The 21,367-nt window shown below is 45.9% G+C and overlaps 1 protein-coding gene across 3 annotated transcripts; it reads right to left on the bottom strand.

The window, feature by feature from the left end:
• Positions 1-90: 90 nt before the first annotated feature.
• Positions 91-18,733, bottom strand: engase (endo-beta-N-acetylglucosaminidase). Of its 3 annotated transcripts, none has more exons than XM_036942051.2 (14): positions 18,430-18,733; positions 17,274-17,353; positions 14,709-14,910; positions 14,343-14,491; positions 12,066-12,220; positions 10,715-10,863; positions 9,878-10,049; positions 9,460-9,566; positions 8,899-9,010; positions 8,009-8,193; positions 6,538-6,680; positions 3,487-3,586; positions 2,969-3,080; positions 91-1,153 (listed from the first exon to the last, which is right to left on the bottom strand). In XM_036942051.2, exons 1-14 carry the CDS (start codon positions 18,543-18,545, stop codon positions 770-772), a joined length of 2,166 nt encoding a protein of 721 aa, XP_036797946.2. In that variant the 5' UTR covers positions 18,546-18,733; the 3' UTR covers positions 91-769. The 3 variants fall into 3 exon arrangements, 1 of the variants encoding a protein (XP_036797946.2); XR_016486132.1 differs by having other exon boundaries at positions 94-1,153; positions 6,500-6,680; XR_016486133.1 differs by lacking the exon at positions 6,538-6,680 and having other exon boundaries at positions 94-1,153; positions 18,430-18,732.
• Positions 18,734-21,367: the final 2,634 nt, after the last annotated feature.

The raw sequence follows: 21,367 nt of genomic DNA, 5'->3' as shown, positions 1-21,367 counted from the left end.
TTCTAAACTGTCCTCCATGTTGTTTTGTCAAACATTCAGTAACCAGCATGGAACGCTGTAGTGGAAATGTTATGACTCAAACAAAATTCAGAATGTTTTTTAAATAGTATCTTTATTGATGCTTCAATTCATTTAGCATGTGGTGTATAATATTTTTCTAGATAAAAGGATGCGTAGCGTGTAGTTTAAACGCGTGCTTGCTTTTCTCCTTAGAAAAAATAAAAGGGTGTGTGTCACTTCCTGTCACATCCTCTGGAAATCCGTAATGGGAGGGGCCACAGCCTCCTTCGTTCTCCGATTAACGTATTGACACGCTCCTTGACCATTTGGTTTCTGGGTCGCAGAGGGGAAGGTCTTTTGCCCAATTGGGGAGTCTCTCTCTATGTTCTGCTTGAAGTATCCTTCCCTTGCTCTGCACAGGAAGGGCTGCAGATGTCGGCTCAATCAGGAAGTACCTACAGCGCGCTTCATGTTATTCTGGCCTTGAGTTCCCCTAATTGTTCTGGGAAGATAATTATATATATATTTTTTTTTTAATACTTTCTTGACTAGAAAAAAATGGTTAACTCTATAGGTGACTAGGAGATCACATCACTACAAACTAGCTTACTGACTGGCCAGGAAGTAGAGTAGTAGTACATCCCAAATGGCACCCTATTCCCTATATAGTGCACTACATTGGCCAGAGCCCTATGGGTCCATGTAGTGCACTATATAGGGAATAGGGTTCAATTTGGGACAGCCAGTACATTGCTACCCTTTCAGTGTCTTATGATTGGTCCGTCCTCTCCTCAGTATAACTGAGACTCCTCCTCCCCCATTGGGACTCAGGAACACGGAAGCCCTCCCGGGACACGGGTTCCACCACCAGTTCTAGAAGACCTGGAGGTTCTGGAACCGTCAGCTCGGTCACCCGGAATAAGGGGCAGTAGGCTCGGCCAATCAGGGCCAGCTTGCCAGATGGGATCCGGGGGTCTGGACCCCTCAGCCGGCGCCAGTACACCAGGAAGTGGCGTACGAGTTGGGCAGGGTAACGCCAGCGCAGGGTGGCGTTGAGATTAAGTTTATTGGCGCCCCTCAGCCACACCACGTCATAGAGACACACACTCTGCACTGGGAGGGGAGGAACGGAGAGGGACTCAGCATCCAGGATCTGGGGGGGAGGGAGACAGACATCTTATAATCACTTTTATAAATGATTGAAATGAACAAACAGTTACAACATATACTGAACAAAAATATAAATGTAACAATTAAAGATTTTACTGAGTTGAAATAAATCAATTCATTAGACCCTAATCTATGGATTTCACATGACTGAGAATACAGATATGCATTTGTTGGTCACATATATACACTATATATACAAAAGTATTTTGGACACCCCTTAAAACTAGTGGATTCAGCTATTTCAGCCACACCAGCTGCTGACAGGTGTATAAAATGTAGCACACAGCCAAGCAATCTCCATAGACAAACATTGGCAGTAGAATGGCCCGTACTGAAGAGCTCAGTGACTTTCAACGTGGCACCGTCATAGGATGCCACCTTTCCAACAAGTCAATTTGTCAAATTTCTGCCCTGCTAGAGCTGCCCCGGTCAACTGTGAGTGCTGTTACTGTGAAGTGGAAACCTCTAGGAGCAACAACGGCTCAGCCGCAAAGTGGTAGGCCACACAAGCTCACAGAACGGGACCGCAGAGTGCCGAAACACGTAGCACATAAAAATCTTATCCTCGGTTGCAACACTCACTACCGAGTTCCAAACTGCCTCTGGAAGCAACGTCGTCGGGAGCTTCTTGCAATGGGTTTCCATGGGAAATACGACTGGTTCATTCTGCTGTATGTGGTGGCCAGGTGGGAAATACGACTGGTTCATTCTGCTGTATGTGGTGGCCAGGTGGGAAATACGACTGGTTCATTCTGCTGTATGTGGTGGCCAGGTGGGAAATACGACTGGTTCATTCTGCTGTATGTGGTGGCCAGGTGGGAAATACGACTGGTTCATTCTGCTGTATGTGGTGGCCAGGTGGGAAATACGACTGGTTCATTCTGCTGTATGTGGTGGCCAGGTAGGAAATACGACTGGTTCATTCTGCTGTATGTGGTGGCCAGGTGGGAAATACGACTGGTTCATTCTGCTGTATGTGGTGGCCAGGTGGGAAATACGACTGGTTCATTCTGCTGTATGTGGTGGCCAGGTGGGAAATACGACTGGTTCATTCTGCTGTATGTGGTGGCCAGGTGGGAAATACGACTGGTTCATTCTGCTGTATGTGGTGGCCAGGTGGGAAATACGACTGGTTCATTCTGCTGTATGTGGTGGCCAGGTGGGAAATACGACTGGTTCATTCTGCTGTATGTGGTGGCCAGGTGGGAAGAAGGACTGGTTCATTCTGCAGAACAACAGGTGTCGGCCTACTACGTCTACAGGAGAGAGCTGTTGAGGAGAGTGTCGCCCAGCTACTCATTTGAAGTATATTTGCCATTTGCTAAAGCAACTTGAGTTGTCCTCATGGTCCTGTCTTTGTAGCTATGTTGTCATTTGTACAGGTCAAACCGCAACGGAGCGAGTCCTATCAAACATTGTGGTTGTACTCGACCTCTGACACGAGGCACCGTTGTGTTATTCCCCACAGGCTTTAAAGGGATGATTTTGACCATACGGGTGTTTTGAAATGCAAATAGCCAAGGTCAATGCAAATAGCCAAGGTCATGCACGAGCACTGAGGCAGAGAACAATGGGTATTTATCAACGGTTATATCCTACCGGTGTGCCTATAATGCTCTTAGGATTGTTCTAGAAATCTCACTTTTTTTTTCTCTATGCGTTACGAACATTCTAAATTCCGTATTTTAAAACAGTTTCTAAACAATATTGATAAGTGAGGCCCCAGGCCTAAGAGTCGGGGACAGATATGATTCTGGTGATGGGTAATTCTGTGGTGAGGTCTCTCTCTCTCTCTCACCATAATCTCTCCGACCCGGCATTTGAAAGGTGTGTCCTTATCTCCTCCATCACGCTGCACGCTGACACACACATCCCTCAGAGCACAGCCCTGCAGCTCCAACTGGGAACACCTGGCACACACACACACACACACACGTTATTACAAACAGTATTACTAGCCTATATCACACACACACGTTATTACAAACAGTATTACTAGCCTATATCACACACACACGTTATTACAAACAGTATTACTAGCCTATATCACACACACACACACACACACGTTATTACAAACAGTATTACTAGCCTATATCACACACATCTCTCAGAGCACAGCCCTGCAGCTCCAACACACACACACACACACACACACACACACACACACACACACACACACACACACACACACACATACACACACACACACACGAGCACAGCCCTGCAGCTCCAACACACACACACACACACACACACACACATCTCTCAGAGCACAGCCCTGCAGCTCCAACACACACACAGAGGTCTTCTTACCTGACAGTCCATCCGTCTGGGTTCCACTGTCCACAGCTCTGAGAGAACTGTCTCATCAACTGGTGGTCCTCTGTTAAAGCAACAGGCTCAATACTGCTGGCTACACACACACACACACACACACACACACACATCAATAATAATACAACACTTTACAACTCAGGTATATCCTGGACTGTGTGTGATATGACTCACTAGGTATATCTTGAACTGTGTGTGATATGACTCACTGGGTATATCCTGAACATCTCTGTGTGATATGACTCACTAGGTATATCCTGAATATCTCTGTGTGATATGACTCACTAGGTATATACTGAACTGTGTGAGATATGACTCACTAGGTATATCCTGAAAACCTCTGTGTGATATGACTCACTAGGTATATCCTGAACACCTCTGTGTGATATGACTCACTAGGTATATCCTGAACTGTGTGAGATATGACTCACTAGGTATATCCTGAACTGTGTGAGATATGACTCACTAGGTATATCCTGAACTGTGTGTGATATGACTCACTAGGTATATCCTGAACTGTGTGTGATATGACTCACTAGGTATATCCTGAACACCTCTGTGTGATATGACTCACTAGGTATATCCTGAACTGTGTGAGATATGACTCACTAGGTATATCCTGAACTGTGTGTGTAATGACTCACTAGGTATATCCTGAACTGTGTGTGATATGACTGACTAGGTATATCCTGAACTGTGTGTGATATGACTCACTGGGTATATCCTGAACTGTGTGTGATATGACTCACTAGGTATATCCTGAACTGTGTGAGATATGACTCACTAGGTATATCCTGAACTGTGTGTGATATGACTCACTAGGTATATCCTGAACTGTGTGTGATATGACTGACTCACTAGGTATATCCTGAACTGTGTGTGATATGACTGACTCACTAGGTATATCCTGAACTGTGTGTGATATGACTGACTCACTAGGTATATCCTGAACTGTGTGTGATATGACTGACTCACTAGGTATATCCTGAACACCTCTGTGTGATATGACTGACTCACTAGGTATATCCTGAACACCTCTGTGTGATATGACTGACTCACTAGGTATATCCTGAACTGTTTGTGAGACATGACTCACTAGGTATATCCTGAACACCTCTGTGATATGACTCACTAGGTATATCCTGAACTGTGTGTGATATGACTCACTAGGTATATCCTGAACTGTGTGAGACATGCCTCACTAGGTATATCCTGAGCACCTCTGTGATATGAATCACTAGGTATATCCTGAATACGTGTGTGATATGACTCTCTAGGTATATCCTGAACTGTGTGTGTAATGACTCACTAGGTATATCCTGAACTGTGTGTGATATGACTCACTAGGTATATCCTGAACTGTGTGTGATATGACTCACTAGGTATATCCTGAACTGTTTGTGAGACATGACTCACTAGGTATATCCTGAACACCTCTGTGATATGACTCACTAGGTATATCCTGAATACGTGGGTGATATGACTCACTAGGTATATCCTGAACTGTGTGCGATATGACTCACTAGGTATATCCTGAACACCTGTGTGTGATATGACTCACTAGGTATATCCTGAACATCTCTGTGTGATATGACTCACTAGGTATATCCTGAACTGTGTGAGATATGACTCACTAAGTATATCCTGAACTGTGTGTGATATGACTCACTAGGTATATCCTAAACTGTGTGTGATATGACTCACTAGGTATATCCTGAACTGTGTGTGATATGACTCACTAGGTATATCCTGAACTGTTTGTGAGACATGACTCACTAGGTATATCCTGAACACCTCTGTGATATGACTCACTAGGTATATCCTGAACATCTCTGTGTGATATGACTCACTAGGTATATCCTGAACTGTGTGTGATATGACTCACTAGGTATATCCTGAACTGTGTGAGACATGACTCACTAGGTATATCCTGAGCACCTCTGTGATATGAATCACTAGGTATATCCTGAATACGTGTGTGATATGACTCTCTAGGTATATCCTGAACTGTGTGTGTAATGACTCACTAGGTATATCCTGAACTGTGTGTGATATGACTCACTAGGTATATCCTGAACTGTGTGTGATATGACTCACTAGGTATATCCTGAACTGTTTGTGAGACATGACTCACTAGGTATATCCTGAACACCTCTGTGATATGACTCACTAGGTATATCCTGAATACGTGGGTGATATGACTCACTAGGTATATCCTGAACTGTGTGCGATATGACTCACTAGGTATATCCTGAACACCTGTGTGTGATATGACTCACTAGGTATATCCTGAACATCTCTGTGTGATATGACTCACTAGGTATATCCTGAACTGTGTGAGATATGACTCACTAAGTATATCCTGAACTGTGTGTGATATGACTCACTAGGTATATCCTAAACTGTGTGTGATATGACTCACTAGGTATATCCTGAACTGTGTGTGATATGACTCACTAGGTATATCCTGAACTGTTTGTGAGACATGACTCACTAGGTATATCCTGAACACCTCTGTGATATGACTCACTAGGTATATCCTGAACATCTCTGTGTGATATGACTCACTAGGTATATCCTGAACTGTGTGAGACATGACTCACTAGGTATATCCTGAACACCTCTGTGATATGACTCACTAGGTATATCCTGAATACGTGTGTGATATGACTCTCTAGGTATATCCTGAACTGTGTGTGTAATGACTCACTGGGTATATCCTGAACTGTGTGAGACATGACTCACTAGGTATATCCTGAACACCTCTGTGATATGACTCACTAGGTATATCCTGAATACATGTGTGATATGACTCTCTAGGTATATCCTGAACTGTGTGTGATATGACTGACTAGGTATATCCTGAACTGTGTGTGATATGACTGACTAGGTATATCCTGAACTGTGTGTGATGTGACTCACTAGGTATATCCTGAACTGTGTGTGATATGACTCACTAGGTATATCCTGAACTGTGTGTGATATGACTCACTGGGTATATCCTGAACACCTCTGTGTGATATGACTCACTAGGTATATCCTGAACACCTCTGTGTGTGCAGAGTGTAGCATCAGCAGTCTTTAACTCCAGAGAGACAGTGACCCCAGGAGACGGCTTATAGATCAGAGACACAAAGACCCTGGAGGATAGAGGCACCTGGAGAGAAAAGATCCTGGGAGGGGAGAGAGGGAGAAGAGAGGGAGAAGAGAGGGAGAAGAGAGGGAGAAGAGAGGGAGAAGAGAGGGAGCGATGGGAAGGGGGAGAGAGGGAGAAGAGAGGGAGCGAGGGGAAGGGGAAGAGAGGGAGAAGAGAGGGAGTGAAGGGAAGGGGAAGAGAGGGAGCGATGAGAAGGGGAAGAGAGGGAGCGATGGGAAGGGGAAGAGAGGGAGCGATGGGAAGGGGAAGAGAGAGGGAGCGATGGGAAGGGGAAGAGAGAGGGAGCGATGGGAAGGGGAAGAGAGGGAGAAGAGAGGGAGTGAAGGGAAGGGGAAGAGAGGGAGAAGAGAGGGAGTGAAGGGAAGGGGAAGAGAGGGAGCGAAGAGAAGGGGAAGAGAGGGAGCGATGGGAAGGGGAAGAGGGAGCGATGGGAAGGGGAAGAGAGGGAGCGAAGAGAAGGGGAAGAGAGGGAGCGATGGGAAGGGGAAGAGAGGGAGCGATGGGAAGGGGAAGAGAGGGAGCGAAGAGAAGGGGAGGAGAGGGAGCGATGGGAAGGGGAAGAGAGGGAGCGATGGGAAGGGGAGGAGAGGGAGAAGAGAGGGAGCGATGGGAAGGGGAGGAGAGGGAGCGATGGGAAGGGGAAGAGAGGGAGCGAGGGGAAGGGGAAGAGAGGGAGCGATGGGAAGGGGAGGAGAGGGAGCGATGGGAAGGGGAAGAGAGGGAGCGAAGAGAAGGGGAAGAGAGGGAGCGAAGAGAAGGGGAAGAGAGGGAGCGAAGAGAAGGGGAAGAGAGGGAGCGAAGAGAAGGGGAAGAGAGGGAGCGATGGGAAGGGGAAGAGAGGGAGCGATGGGAAGGGGAAGAGAGGGAGCGATGGGAAGGGGAAGAGAGGGAGCGAAGAGAAGGGGAGGAGAGGGAGCGATGGGAAGGGGAAGAGAGGGAGCGATGGGAAGGGGAGGAGAGGGAGAAGAGAGGGAGCGATGGGAAGGGGAGGAGAGGGAGCGATGGGAAGGGGAAGAGAGGGAGCGAGGGGAAGGGGAAGAGAGGGAGCGATGGGAAGGGGAGGAAAGGGAGCGATGGGAAGGGGAAGAGAGGGAGCGAAGAGAAGGGGAAGAGAGGGAGCGATGGGAAGGGGAAGAGAGGGAGCGAAGAGAAGGGGAAGAGAGGGAGCGAAGAGAAGGGGAAGAGAGGGAGCGAAGAGAAGGGGAAGAGAGGGAGCGATGGGAAGGGGAAGAGAGGGAGCGATGGGAAGGGGAAGAGAGAGAGGCCATAGCATTTGAATCCTTAAAGCTGTAAGAGGAATATACAAGCCCTCATGAACACACACTCCCCCACACACTCCCCCACCTGGCGCAGACTTTAGACAGCATGGAGGGTAGGACACCCTCTACGAGCAGAGAGCTGCCCCCGCTCCAGGCATCTTCAGGGCAGCCCTGGGTCCTCAGCCAGCCCTCCCCCTCGAGGGTCTCTCTGTAGTATAGGGGTTGCAGCTCCTGGGCATCTAGGTTGAACCAGCTACGATCCACCTCACGCTACACAACCCAGCAGACAGACACACACAGGACAGGTCAGAGGGTAACTACAGGACACGAATAGGACAGAATCCCATCCAATGATACATATTGCAGTACAATGCATTCCAAAGAAGACCCAGATCCTTGTTGTTATGAGTCGTGTGACAGTCATGGAATTTTGGACACCGATAATTGGGCAGCCAAACGACCGCAGTCTCCGTAATAACCGCTGAGCACATTTTCTCCGTTCCTCCTCTCCTAACTGCATGTGCTGCCATAGAAATAAAATGAATAGAACAGGCGTCCCCATTCAAGTCAATTATGGCATAATGGGTGGACTGGCAGCCATTGCGAGTGTACCCCATAGGAGCAAAGCAGGAAGTGTACCCATAGGAGCAAAGCAGGAAGTGTACCCCATAAGAGCAAAGCAGGAAGTGTACCCATAGGAGCAAAGCAGGAAGTGTACCCATAGGAGCAAAGCAGGAAGTGTACCCATAGGAGCAAAGCAGGAAGTGTACCCCATAAGAGCAAAGCAGGAAGTGTACCCATCAATATGTGCTGTGATTTGTTGATACAACTCAACTGACAAATACATTGTACTGCATGAGCCACATCAGTTAACATCATTTGAATTGCATCACAATACCCAGGCAGCCATGGTGGGGGCAATTTTATGAATATTCTAGACATAGAACCCGTCCTCTGATTGGTTGACTCACTCACCTGTCCCCTCCAGTAGAGGCTGGTCCCAGCACCCTGGCAGAAGGAGGAGACGAAAGGGAGGGGCGACGAGGGCCGGTGGACATACAGGAAGTCAGACAGAAGAGACCAGAACCTGCACACAGGAAACAGGATGTGACATTGTAGGATACGACATAGGAGGCTCACTTTCGACTGTGGCTATGCTACGTGTGGTATGAGTGAGCGCTTTTATAAGAGAGAAAATATAGTCTATTTTATTAGTTTATTCAACAGGGTCCAGGGACCCTGTTAACAAACATAGCGTCAGATGTTAGCGCCAGATGTTAGCGCCAGATGTTAGCGCCAGATGTTAGCGCCAGATGTTAGCGCCAGATGTTAGCGCCAGATGTTAGCGCCAGATGTTAGCCCCACATGTTAGCTACATGCCTTGTACTCATCTACAGTTCTTAGATAGACAGCATCACTTCATATTTCCCAGAGGCATTTAAGGTGTGGGATATAACATCACACTACATCAGACAAAATCCCCAAAACAACCACAGCGCTACATTAGACAGTAAAAGCAGCAGAAGTTCATCTCACTTGTCCTGCTCCTTCCTGAAGTCAGTCTTGTCTGGGATGGACTCGTACACCCAGCCTGGAGCAAAGATGGCCGTGGAGAAGTCATGTTTACGAATCATCTCCAGAGCCTGGGGAGGGAGGGAGGGACTGGTGTTTATATGTTGTTACGAGCACACACCACTTTATGATCACACACACACACACACACACACACAATAAATTCCACTTCTTTAAGAAGACACACGCACGTACCTGTGACTAAGCACTGACACCCCCACCCTTCCCCCACCATCTCCCTCCCCCTCCCCCCTTCCTCCCCTTCCGACCCTCCCCCTCCTACCCTCCTACCCACACACCCCACCCTTCTCCCACCATCCCCCTCCCCCCCCTCCGACCCTCCCCCTCCGACCCTCCCCCTCCTCCCCCTCCCAGTTCTAACCTTATTAGTCTCCAGCTTCCCCCCCACCACCTCTCCCCTGGCGAACACGTCCACCCCAACAAAGATGTCCGCCAGCCGGCCCTGAGCAGCTGAGTAGGCCTTCATTCCCTCCAGGTTCTGCTCTGTCCAGTTATAGTTGGTGAAGATACCATCACACGCTGAGAAAAACACTCTGAGAGAAGGGGGGAGTGGAGAGAGATAGAGAGGTGGGGAGTGGAGAGAGAGAGGTGAAGGGGGGAGTGGAGAGAGAGAGAGAGGTGGGGAGTGGAGAGAGGTGAAGGGGGGAGTGGAGAGAGAGAGAGAGAGGTGGGGAGTGGAGAGAGAGAGGTGAAGGGGGGAGTGGAGAGAGAGAGGTGAAGGGGGGAGTGGAGAGAGAGAAAGAGAGAGAGAGAGGTGGGAAGTGGAGAGAGAAAGGTGAAGAGGGGAGTGGAGAGAGATAGAGAGGTGAAGGGGGAAGTGGAGAGAGAGAGAGGTGGGGAGTGGAGAGAGAGAGAGAGGTAAAGGGGGAAGTGGAGAGAGAGAGGTGAAGGGGGGAGTGGAGAGAGAGAGAGAGGTGAAGTGGGGAGTGGAGAGAGAGAGAGAGGTGAAGGGGGAAGTGGAGAGAGAGAGAGGTGAAGGGGGAAGTGGAGAGAGAGAGAGAGAGAGAGAGAGGTGAAGGGGGGAGTGGAGAGAGAGAGAGAGATGTGAAGGGGGGAGTGGAGAGAGAGAGAGAGGTGTAAAAGATCTCCTTATCTTCCCTATCCACATTTTCCACTCCCTCCCCCCTCCCTCACCTCCTCTCCCCCCTCCCTCACCTCCTCTCCCCCCTCCCTCACCTCCTCTCCCCCGTCCACCTACCTGTTGGATGGGTTGAGTTCATTCTGCCATTTGAGCTGTCCGTTCTCCAGAACAGAGTCATACCACAACACCATACTACCAGGGACTCTCTCGTGCATCTGGTCCGTCAGATAACGTAGAAACAGAGGAGTGTTCTTCACAGCCGTCTCCTAATTACACGAGAGGAGGAGACGGAGGGCAGGGAACATACACGTTATCAATCATCGACGTGTTTCCCAAATGGCCCCCTCTGTCTCCTAGTCCACTACTTTAGACCACGACCCATTAAGGCTGCACTGTTGTCATATTGTACGTGGCAGCGCAGTAATATAGGTCAGTAAGTATACTGTAGGACAGCAGATAGCAGGGAGGCTGTCGACCTAAAGGAGACTTGTCATTGTTGACGTTCTGGGTTCAGCACAGTAATATAGGTCAGTATACTGTAGGACAGCAGATAACAGGGAGGCTGTCGACCTAAAGGAGACTTGTCATTGTTGACGTTCTGGGTTTAGCACAGTAATATAGGTCAGTATACTGTAGGACAGCATATAACAGGGAGGCTGTCGACCCAAAGGAGACTTGTCATTGTTGACGTTCTGGGTTCAGCACAGTAATATAGGTCAGTATACTGTAGGACAGCATATAACAGGGAGGCTGTCGACCCAAAGGAGACTTGTCATTGTTGACGTTCTGGGTTTAGCACAGTAATATAGGTCAGTATACTGTAGGACAGCATATAACAGGGAGGCTGTCGACCCAAAGGAGACTTGTCATTGTTGACGTTCTGGGTTTAGCACAGTGTGCAGACAACTGATGAGGTCATTATTGCTGTTTCTACCATACTGCTTTAGCCAGTACAACCTGTATGTAGTGCACTAGTTATAGGGAATAGAGGGGGAATATAGTGCACTACTTATAGGGAATAGAGGGGGAATGTAGTGCACTAGTTATAGGGAATAGAGGGGGAATATAGTGCACTAGTTATAGGGAATAGAGGGGGAATATAGTGCACTAGTTATAGGGAATAGAGGGGGAATATAGCACAGTACTGTTTCTACCATACTGCTTTAGCCAGTACAACCTGTATGTAGTGCACTAGTTATAGGGAATAGAGGGGGAATATAGTGCACTACTTATAGGGAATAGAGGGGGAATATAGTGCACTAGTTATAGGGAATAGAGGGGGAATATAGTGCACTACTTATAGGGAATAGAGGGGGAATATAGTGCACTAGTTATAGGGAATAGAGGGGGAATATAGTGCCTTTTTTCAACACACCCACAACATAATGAAAACCAACGTCTCTATAGCACAGCAATAGACAAAGAGTTTAGTATAGAATAACAAATTGTTTAAAGTTATAAAACTCACACCGAGAGGGTTCTCGATGTTTATCAGCCAACCATCGAAGCCGTAACAGTGGGCTATCTGAACCAGCCTATCAGCTACGGCCCTGTAAGACTCCTCCTCTTTCAGGAAGACCTCGCACATCTTCCCCCCGTCCGTCCACTCAGTGATGAAGGTGCCTGGAGAACAAGCCAATCACAGCCGTCGATCAGTCACTGTGGAACTCAAACAGACCAATCAGCAGTGTGACTTTGAGGCGGTCAGATCGGCACCTATATTCTCAACGTGAGCCCTATCAGTACTGTAGAAGGCAAACGTTCCAACCGTTTCAGATATGAATCCAACACCTAGAATATAATCTGTTTGATATAGAAGGCTTGTGTTCTCTCTCATGTACACTGTGTAAACTATTAGAATTTCATCTGTTAGGTTCAACCCCTTATTCTGTACATCTCACTGTATATGACCTGAGTGAGACAGTCACTCTGACACACACACACACACACACACACACACACACACACACACAGTGAGACAGTCACTCCGACACACATACACAGTGAGAGTCACTCCGACACACACACACACACACACACACACACACACACACACACACACACAGTGAGACATGTGAAAACCACAGACTAAAGCCTGAAGGTCACAAACAATAGAGGTTTTAAAAGTGAAACAAAACCTCTCGACTGGCTGATAAAGTAGAGCAGCGTCTCTCCAACACAGTAGGAGTGTAGACAACACTTCCTCTGAGTGGTAGACAACACTTCCTCTGAGTGGTAGACAACACTTCCTCTGAGTGTAGACAACACTTCCTATGAGTGGTAGACAACACTTCCTTTGAGTGTAGACAACACTTCCTCTGAGTGGTAGACAACACTTCCTCTGAGTTGTAGACAACACTTCCTCTGAGTGTAGACAACACTTCCTCTGAGTGGTAGACAACACTTCCTCTGAGTGGTAGACAACACTTCCTCTGAGTGGTAGACAACACTTCCTCTGAGTGAAGACAACACTTCCTCTGAGTGTAGACAACACTTCCTCTGAGTGTAGACAACACTTCCTCTGAGTGGTAGACAACACTTCCTATGAGTGGTAGACAACACTTCCTCTGAGTGGTAGACAACACTTCCTCTGAGTGGTAGACAACACTTCCTCTGAGTGGTAGACAAGACTTCCTCTGAGTGGTAGACAACACTTCCTCTGAGTGTAGACAACACTTCCTCTGAGTGTAGACAACACTTCCTCTGAGTGTAGACAACACTTCCTCTGAGTGGTAGACAACACTTCCTCTGAGTGGTAGACAACACTTCCTCTGAGTGGTAGACAACACTTCCTCTGAGTGGTAGACAACACTTCCTCTGAGTGGTAGACAACACTTCCTCTGAGTGGTAGACAACACTTCCTCTGAGTGGTAGACAACACTTCCTCTGAGTGGTAGACAACACTTCCTCTGAGTGTAGACAACACTTCCTCTGAGTGTAGACAACACTTCCTCTGAGTGTAGACAACACTTCCTCTGAGTGTAGACACCACTTCCTCTGAGTGAAGACACCACTTCCTCTGAGTGAAGACACCACTTCCTCTGAGTGAAGACACCACTTCCTCTGAGTGTAGACAACACTTCCTCTGAGTGGTAGACAACACTTCCTCTGAGTGGTAGACAACACTTCCTCTGCGTGGTAGACAACACTTCCTCTGAGTGGTAGACAACACTTCCTCTGAGTGGTAGACAACACTTCCTCTGAGTGGTAGACAACACTTCCTCTGAGTGGTAGACAACACTTCCTCTGAGTGGTAGACAACACTTCCTCTGAGTGGTAGACAACACTTCCTCTGAGTGAAGGCAGAGAACAGACTGGTGGAAACAGTAGTGTACAATAATGTACTACATACTGTAATACTGTACCACTTTCACACTGCTGGGCCGGCCAGAATGAACCTAACCGTGATGACTTTAATATTTTGACATTTCAGCATGCTTCACGACACATTACCAGGCCCACTTAGACCCTACAGCTGGGGTTTGGCTCGGTTCGGTAGTGTGAAAAGATATATAACTACAAGGGTATTATTGAATCCCAATAATCTCTGCTTTCTCCCAAAGTGTGCACTGGTTCACTTCCCTTCATGGATTTGACAGGAAATGACTGTTATAAAAAAACTTCCTCTCTACCCCCAATCTCTATACCAATCCAATGTTTTCCCATTCGTGAGGAGTAGTGAACAAGCACACACTTGTTCAGGAGGAAAGAGAGGTTATTGGGACGTGGCCCCGTTGAGTCTCACCCAGGACGATGACTCCGTGTCTGTGAGCGGCGTTGGTCCAGACGGACGGGGGGATGGTCACCGTGTTGTGGCTGAAGTAGTTAAACACGTCGATGTACTGCCAGTGGTAGAACACATAGGGAGCATCCGACTCTGCTCCCTGCAGAAACCTGAGGGGGAGAGGTCAGGGGGTCAAAGGTGAGAGGGAATTTAGTCGTACCACTTAGCAAAACACTTTTAATCCAAAAAAGGGACTTCCAACACAATGAGTACGTTGTTATGTGAGAATTTAGTAATAGCCTATTGTAGAAGAGTCATGAGTGTGCAAACAAAGTCTACTTGTGGCAGTTCACAGGTGAGAGTTCAGAGGTGAGGAGGTCAACCTACCTGTCATCCAGGTATCCGCCCATCATGTCGTGACTCACCAGAGTCCGGTGCGGCGTGCTGGTCAGAGAAGGCTCCCGATTGGCCAGGGGCACCGTCGCCACGTTGAAGGGGTTGGCCTCGCTGCGTTTCCACGACAACAGCTCCTCCAGGGACTGAAGGCCGGAGCTGATTGGCTCGGTGGTGTCCGGGTCATAGTGCTTAGCTGTAAAGGGAAAGGCACAGATCGGTTCGTTCTTTGTGCTTGAGGTAACCTTTGCGTTTTCACTGAATACGGTTGGTTACTGTGTCTTCAGGTCGGCCTGGCGACCAAACAACTGGGTGAGCAGAACGAACAGGGACAGCATCACTATAACCTGAGTGTTAGAGCTATTTCATCATTCCACTGTCCTGTCATTTCCTAAGGATGAAAACCCTTCTGAAACTCAGAGGCTCTGTACTGTTAGACAGTCTATATTATGTACTGTTAAACAGTCTATACTCTGTCTGTACTGTTAGACAGTCTATACTCTGTACTGTTATACAGTCTATACTCTGTATACAGTCTATACTCTGTACTGTTATACAGTCTATACTCTGTATACAGTCTATACTCTGTATACAGTCTATATTATGTACTGTTATACAGTCAATACTCTGTACTGTTATTCAGTCTGTACTCTGTATACAGTCTATACTCTGTATAGTCTATACTCTGTACTGTTATACAGTCTATATTCTGTATATAGTCTATACTCTGTACTGTTATACAGTCTATACGCTGTACTGTTATACAGTCTATATTCTGTATACAGTCTATACTCTGTACTGTTATACAGTCTATATTCTGTATATAGTCTATACTCTGTACTGTTATACAGTCTATACTCTGTACTGTTATACAGTCTATACGCTGTACTGTTATACAGTCTATATTCTGTATACAGTCTATACTCTGTACTGTTATACAGTCTATATTCTGTATACAGTCTATACTCTGTACTGTTATACAGTCTATACTCTGTACTGTTATACAGTCTATACTCTGTATAGTCTATACTCTGTACTGTTATACAGTCTATATTATGTACTGTTATACAGTCTATATTCTGTATACAGTCTATACTCTGTACTGTTATACAGTCTATACTCTGTATAGTCTATACTCTGTACTGTTATACAGTCTATATTCTGTATACAGTCTATACTCTGTACTGTTATACAGTCTATACTCTGTACTGTTATACAGTCTATACTCTGTACTGTTATACAGTCTATACTCTGTATACAGTCTATACTCTGTACTGTTATACAGTCTATATTCTGTATACAGTCTATACAGTCTATACTCTGTATACAGTCTATATTATGTACTGTTATACAGTCTATATTATGTACTGTTATACAGTCTATACTCTGTACTGTTAGACAGTCTATATTCTGTATACAGTCTATACTCTGTATACAGTCTATACTCTGTACTGTTATACAGTCTATACTCTGAATACAGTCTATATTCTGTACTAGTATACAGTCTATACTCTGTACTGTTATACAGTCTATACTCTGTACTGTTATACAGTCTATACTCTGAATACAGTCTATATTCTGTACTAGTATACAGTCTATACTCTGTACTGTTATACAGTCTATACAGTCTATACTCTGTACTGTTATACAGTCTATACTCTGAATACAGTCTATATTCTGTACTAGTATACAGTCTATACTCTGTACTGTTATACAGTCTGTACTCTGTATACAGTCTATATTCTGTATACAGTCTATACAGTCTATACTCTGTACTGTTATACAGTCTATACTCTGTATACAGTCTATACTCTGTATACAGTCTATACTCTGTACTGTTATACAGTCTATACTCTGTATACAGTCTATACAGTCTATACTCTGTACTGTTATACAGTCTATACTCTGAATACAGTCTATATTCTGTACTAGTATACAGTCTATACTCTGTACTGTTATACAGTCTGTACCCTGTATAGTCTATATTCTGTATACAGTCTATACAGTCTATACTCTGTACTGTTATACAGTCTATACTCTGTATACAGTCTATACTCTGTATACAGTCTATACTCTGTATACAGTCTATACTCTGTACTGTTATACAGTCTATACTCTGTATACAGTCTATACAGTCTATACTCTGTATACAGTCTATACAGTCTATACTCTGAATACAGTCTATATTCTGTACTAGTATACAGTCTATACTCTGTACTGTTATACAGTCTGTACCCTGTATAGTCTATATTCTGTATACAGTCTATACAGTCTATACTCTGTACTGTTATACAGTCTATACTCTGTATACAGTCTATACTCTGTATACAGTCTATACTCTGTATACAGTCTATACTCTGTACTGTTATACAGTCTATACTCTGTATACAGTCTATACTCTGTATACAGTCTATACAGTCTATACTCTGTACTGTTATACAGTCTATACTCTGTATACAGTCTATACAGTCTATACTCTGTATACAGTCTAAACTCTGTATACAGTCTATACAGTCTATACAGTCTATACTCTGTATACAGTCTATACTCTGTACCAACCTGGCAGAGACGAGGCTCCATACTTGATGACTTCATGAACACTTCTCAACTCAACTGGCTCATCCAAGCAAGACTCCAAACTGGTGAAATATGAATGACAATACATTTAGAATGTACAGTACAGTACCATACAGTACCATAGATTACAGTACAGTACAGTACCATACAGTACAGTACCATAGATTACAGTACAGTGCCATACAGTACCATAGATTACAGTACAGTACCATAGAGTACAGTACAGTACCATAGAGTACAGTACAATACCATAGAGTACAGTACAGTACCATAGAGTACAGTACCATAGAGTACAGTACCATAGAGTACAGTCCATAGAGTACAGTACAGTACCATAGAGTACAGTACCATAGAGTACAGTACAGTACCATAGAGTACAGTACCATAGAGTACAGCACCATAGAGTACAGTACAGTACCATAGAGTACAGTACAATACCATAGAGTACAGTACAGTACCATAGAGTACAGTACAGTACCATAGAGTACAGTACAGTACCATAGAGTCCAGTACCATAGAGTACAGTACAGTACCATAGAGTACAGTACCATAGAGTACAGTACCATAGAGTACAGCACCATAGAGTACAGTACAGTACCATAGAGTACAGTACAATACCATAGAGTACAGTACAATACCATAGAGTACAGTACAATACCATAGAGTACAGTACAGTACCATAGAGTACAGTACAGTCCATAGAGTACAGTACTATAGAGTACAGTACAGTCCATAGAGTACAGTACAGTACAGTACCATAGAGTACAGTACCATAGAGTACAGTACCATAGAGTACAGTACAGTACAGTACCATAGAGTACAGTACAGTACAGTACCATAGAGTACAGTACAGTACCATAGAGTACAGTACAGTACAGTACCATAGAGTACAGTACCATAGAGTACAGTACCAAACAGAGACCATGTGTGACGCCAAGCATAGATTTGAAATTCAGTAGTGTATTCCTTTCAACCATTTTATTTATCATTGCATGTGATTGATTACATCATTATGTTTATTCTAGCTGCTGTAAAATGTGGGCTGTGTGCTCTGTGAACTTAAACAACTCTACTTATCAGCGGCCCAGAGGGAGGCCGACACAAACTACGAAGTGGCAGCTGTCAAAAAAAAAGTTACCCGGTGGTTTCCGTTTTTGACAACTTGCTCCCGATCTGATCCTCTCCTTCGTCTTCGGTCTTTCTCCTCCGCAAAGACCCATCCTCCTGATGCTCAGTAGTCAATGCACCGTCCATGGTGAGAAATACGAGTTAGAAGTCTATGACTGAACGGAAGACATAAACATGCATCAACGGGCAGAATGTTGCATTGCTCATGTTCGGGACAGAGCGCGAAAGAAACATTTCCTTGTTTCCTGCGATTGGCTGCAGTTGTGACGTTGTTCAAAAGCGTGTGCTTCGGCCAACGAATGACAGCTGAGATAAGGCGATCACGTGGAAGGTGTTTTTTTGACAGCGACTGCCGTTAGTCGTGCTGTTGGACAGAAAACCCGGCATGGTCTTTTGGCTCTGGTGGACTTTTGACCTCATACCGGCCACTAGATGGCAATATAAACCCCTTGTCATTCTGACATGCCAGTCATTCAAAAGGTCACGTAAACACAGCGTATAAAACATTAAGAACACCTTCCTAATAATATTTTTTTTATTTAACTTGGGAAGTCAGTTAAGAACAAATTCTTATTTACAATGACAGCCTAGGAACAGTGGGTTAACTGCCTTGTTCAGTGCCAGAACAACAGATTTTTACCTTGTCGGCTCGGGGATTCAATCTAGCAACCTTTCGGTTACTGGCCCAACGCTAACCACTAGGCTACCTGCCGCCCCAGATGCTCCAATCAGATTAGATTAGAGAGTTTATCAGTCACATGTACAGGGTTGACCATGTAATCAGACACATGTACAGGGTTGACCATGTAATCAGTCACATGTACAGGGTTGACCATGTAATTACAGGGTACAGGGTTGACCATGTAATTAGTCACATGTACAGGGTTGACCATGTAATCAGTCACATGTACAGGGTTGACCATGTAATCAGTCACATGTACAGGGTTGACCATGTAATCAGACACATGTACAGGGTTGACCATGTAATCAGACACATGTACAGGGTTGACCATGTAATCAGTCACGTGTACAGGGTTGACCATGTAATCAGTCACATGTACAGGGTTGACCATGTAATCAGACACATGTACAGGGTTGACCATGTAATCAGACACATGTACAGGGTTGACCATGTAATCAGACACATGTACAGGGTTGACCATGTAATCAGACACATGTACAGGGTTGACCATGTAATCAGTCACATGTACAGGGTTGACCATGTAATCAGTCACATGTACAGGGTTGACCATGTAATCAGTCACATGTACAGGGTTGACCATGTAATCAGACACATGTACAGGGTTGACCATGTAATCAGACACATGTACAGGGTTGACCATGTAATTAGTCACATGTACAGGGTTGACCATGTAATCAGTCACATGTACAGGGTTGACCATGTAATTAGTCACATGTACAGGGTTGACCATGTAATCAGACACATGTACAGGGTTGACCATGTAATCAGTCACATGTACAGGGTTGACCATGTAATTAGTCACATGTACAGGGTTGACCATGTAATCAGACACATGTACAGGGTTGACCATGTCATTACAGGGTACAGTGACAACCGTAAGCTCTGAGGTCCAACAATACAGGGCTAAGTGAAATAAAAGTGACATCGAGAGCCACGTACAGTTTGTGTATTCAACGTAAAATAGAGGGCCCTACATGGTCTAAAGGGCCCTACATGGTCTAAAGGGCCCTACATGGTCTAAAGGGCCCTCCCTACATGGTCTAAAGGGCCCTCCCTACATGGTCTAAAGGTCCCTCCCTACATGGTCTAAAGGTCCCTCCCTACATGGTCTAAAGGGCCCTACGTGGTCTAAAGGGCCCTCCCTACATGGTCTAAAGGTCCCTACATGGTCTAAAGGGCCCTCCCTACATGGTCTAAAGGGCCCTACATGGTCTAAAGGGCCCTACATTGTCTAAAGGGCCCTCCCTACATGGTCTAAAGGGCCCTCCCTACATGGTCTGAAGGGCCCTACATGGTCTGAAGGGCCCTACATGGTCTAAAGGGCCCTACATGGTCTAAAGGGCCCTACATGGTCTAAAGGGCCCTACATGGTCTAAAGGGCCCTACATGGTCTAAAGGGCCCTCCCTACATGGTCTAAAGGGCCCTCCCTACATGGTCTAAAGGGCCCTACATGGTCTAAAGGGCCCTCCCTACATGATCTAAAGGGCCCTACATGGTCTAAAGGGCCCTATATGGTCTAAAGGGCCCTACATGGTCTAAAGGGCCCTCCCTACATGGTCTAAAGGGCCCTACATGGTCTAAAGGGCCCTACATGGTCTAAAGGGCCCTACATGGTCTAAAGGGCCCTACATGGTCTAAAGGGCCCTACATGGTCTAAAGGGCCCTCCCTACATGGTCTAAAGGGCCCTCCCTACATGGTCTAAAGGGCCCTCCCTACATGGTCTAAAGGGCCCTCCCTACATGGTCTAAAGGGCCCTCCCTACATGGTCTAAAGGGCCCTCCCTACATGGTCTAAAGGGCCCTCCCTACATGGTCTAAAGGGCCCTCCCTACATGGTCTAAAGGGCCCTACATGGTCTAAAGGGCCCTCCCTACATGGTCTAAAGGGCCCTCCCTACATGGTCTAAAGGGCCCTACATGGTCTAAAGTGCCCTACATGGTCTAAAGGGCCCTACATGGTCTAAAGGGCCCTACATGGTCTAAAGGGCCCTACATGGTCTAAAGGGCCCTCCATGGTCTAAAGGGCCCTCCCTACATGGTCTAAAGGGCCCTCCCTACATGGTCTAAAGAGCCCTATATGGTCTGAAGGGCCCTACATGGTCCAAACGGCCCAAAAAAAGAGGGCAATCTGTTCGGCTTTAGTTTTAAGTCTGTGGGGAGATGTACATTTGAATAGTCTGTGTCCAAAATGGCACACTATTCCCTACATAGTGCACTACTTTTGAGAGAGAGAGAGAGAGAGAGA

Source organism: Oncorhynchus mykiss, chromosome 13, assembly GCF_057628025.1.
Source record: "Oncorhynchus mykiss isolate SJ-2025 chromosome 13, ASM5762802v1, whole genome shotgun sequence".
NCBI lineage: Eukaryota > Metazoa > Chordata > Actinopteri > Salmoniformes > Salmonidae > Oncorhynchus > Oncorhynchus mykiss.
Note: the sequence above shows the minus strand (reverse complement) of the source record. Positions and strands in the feature narration are given on the sequence as shown.

Excerpts from the sequence above, each read along its gene's own strand:
- engase (XM_036942051.2), bottom strand. The coding sequence starts at position 18,545 with ATGGACGGTGCATTGACTACTGAGCATCAGGAGGATGGGTCTTTGCGG. Across the intron at positions 14,492-14,708 it reads GGCGGATACCTGGATGACAG|GTTTCTGCAGGGAGCAGAGT; the intron begins GTAGGTTGACCT and ends TCTCCCCCTCAG. Across the intron at positions 1,154-2,968 it reads GCCGGGTCGGAGAGATTATG|ATCCTGGATGCTGAGTCCCT; the intron begins GTGAGAGAGAGA and ends CCTCCCCCCCAG.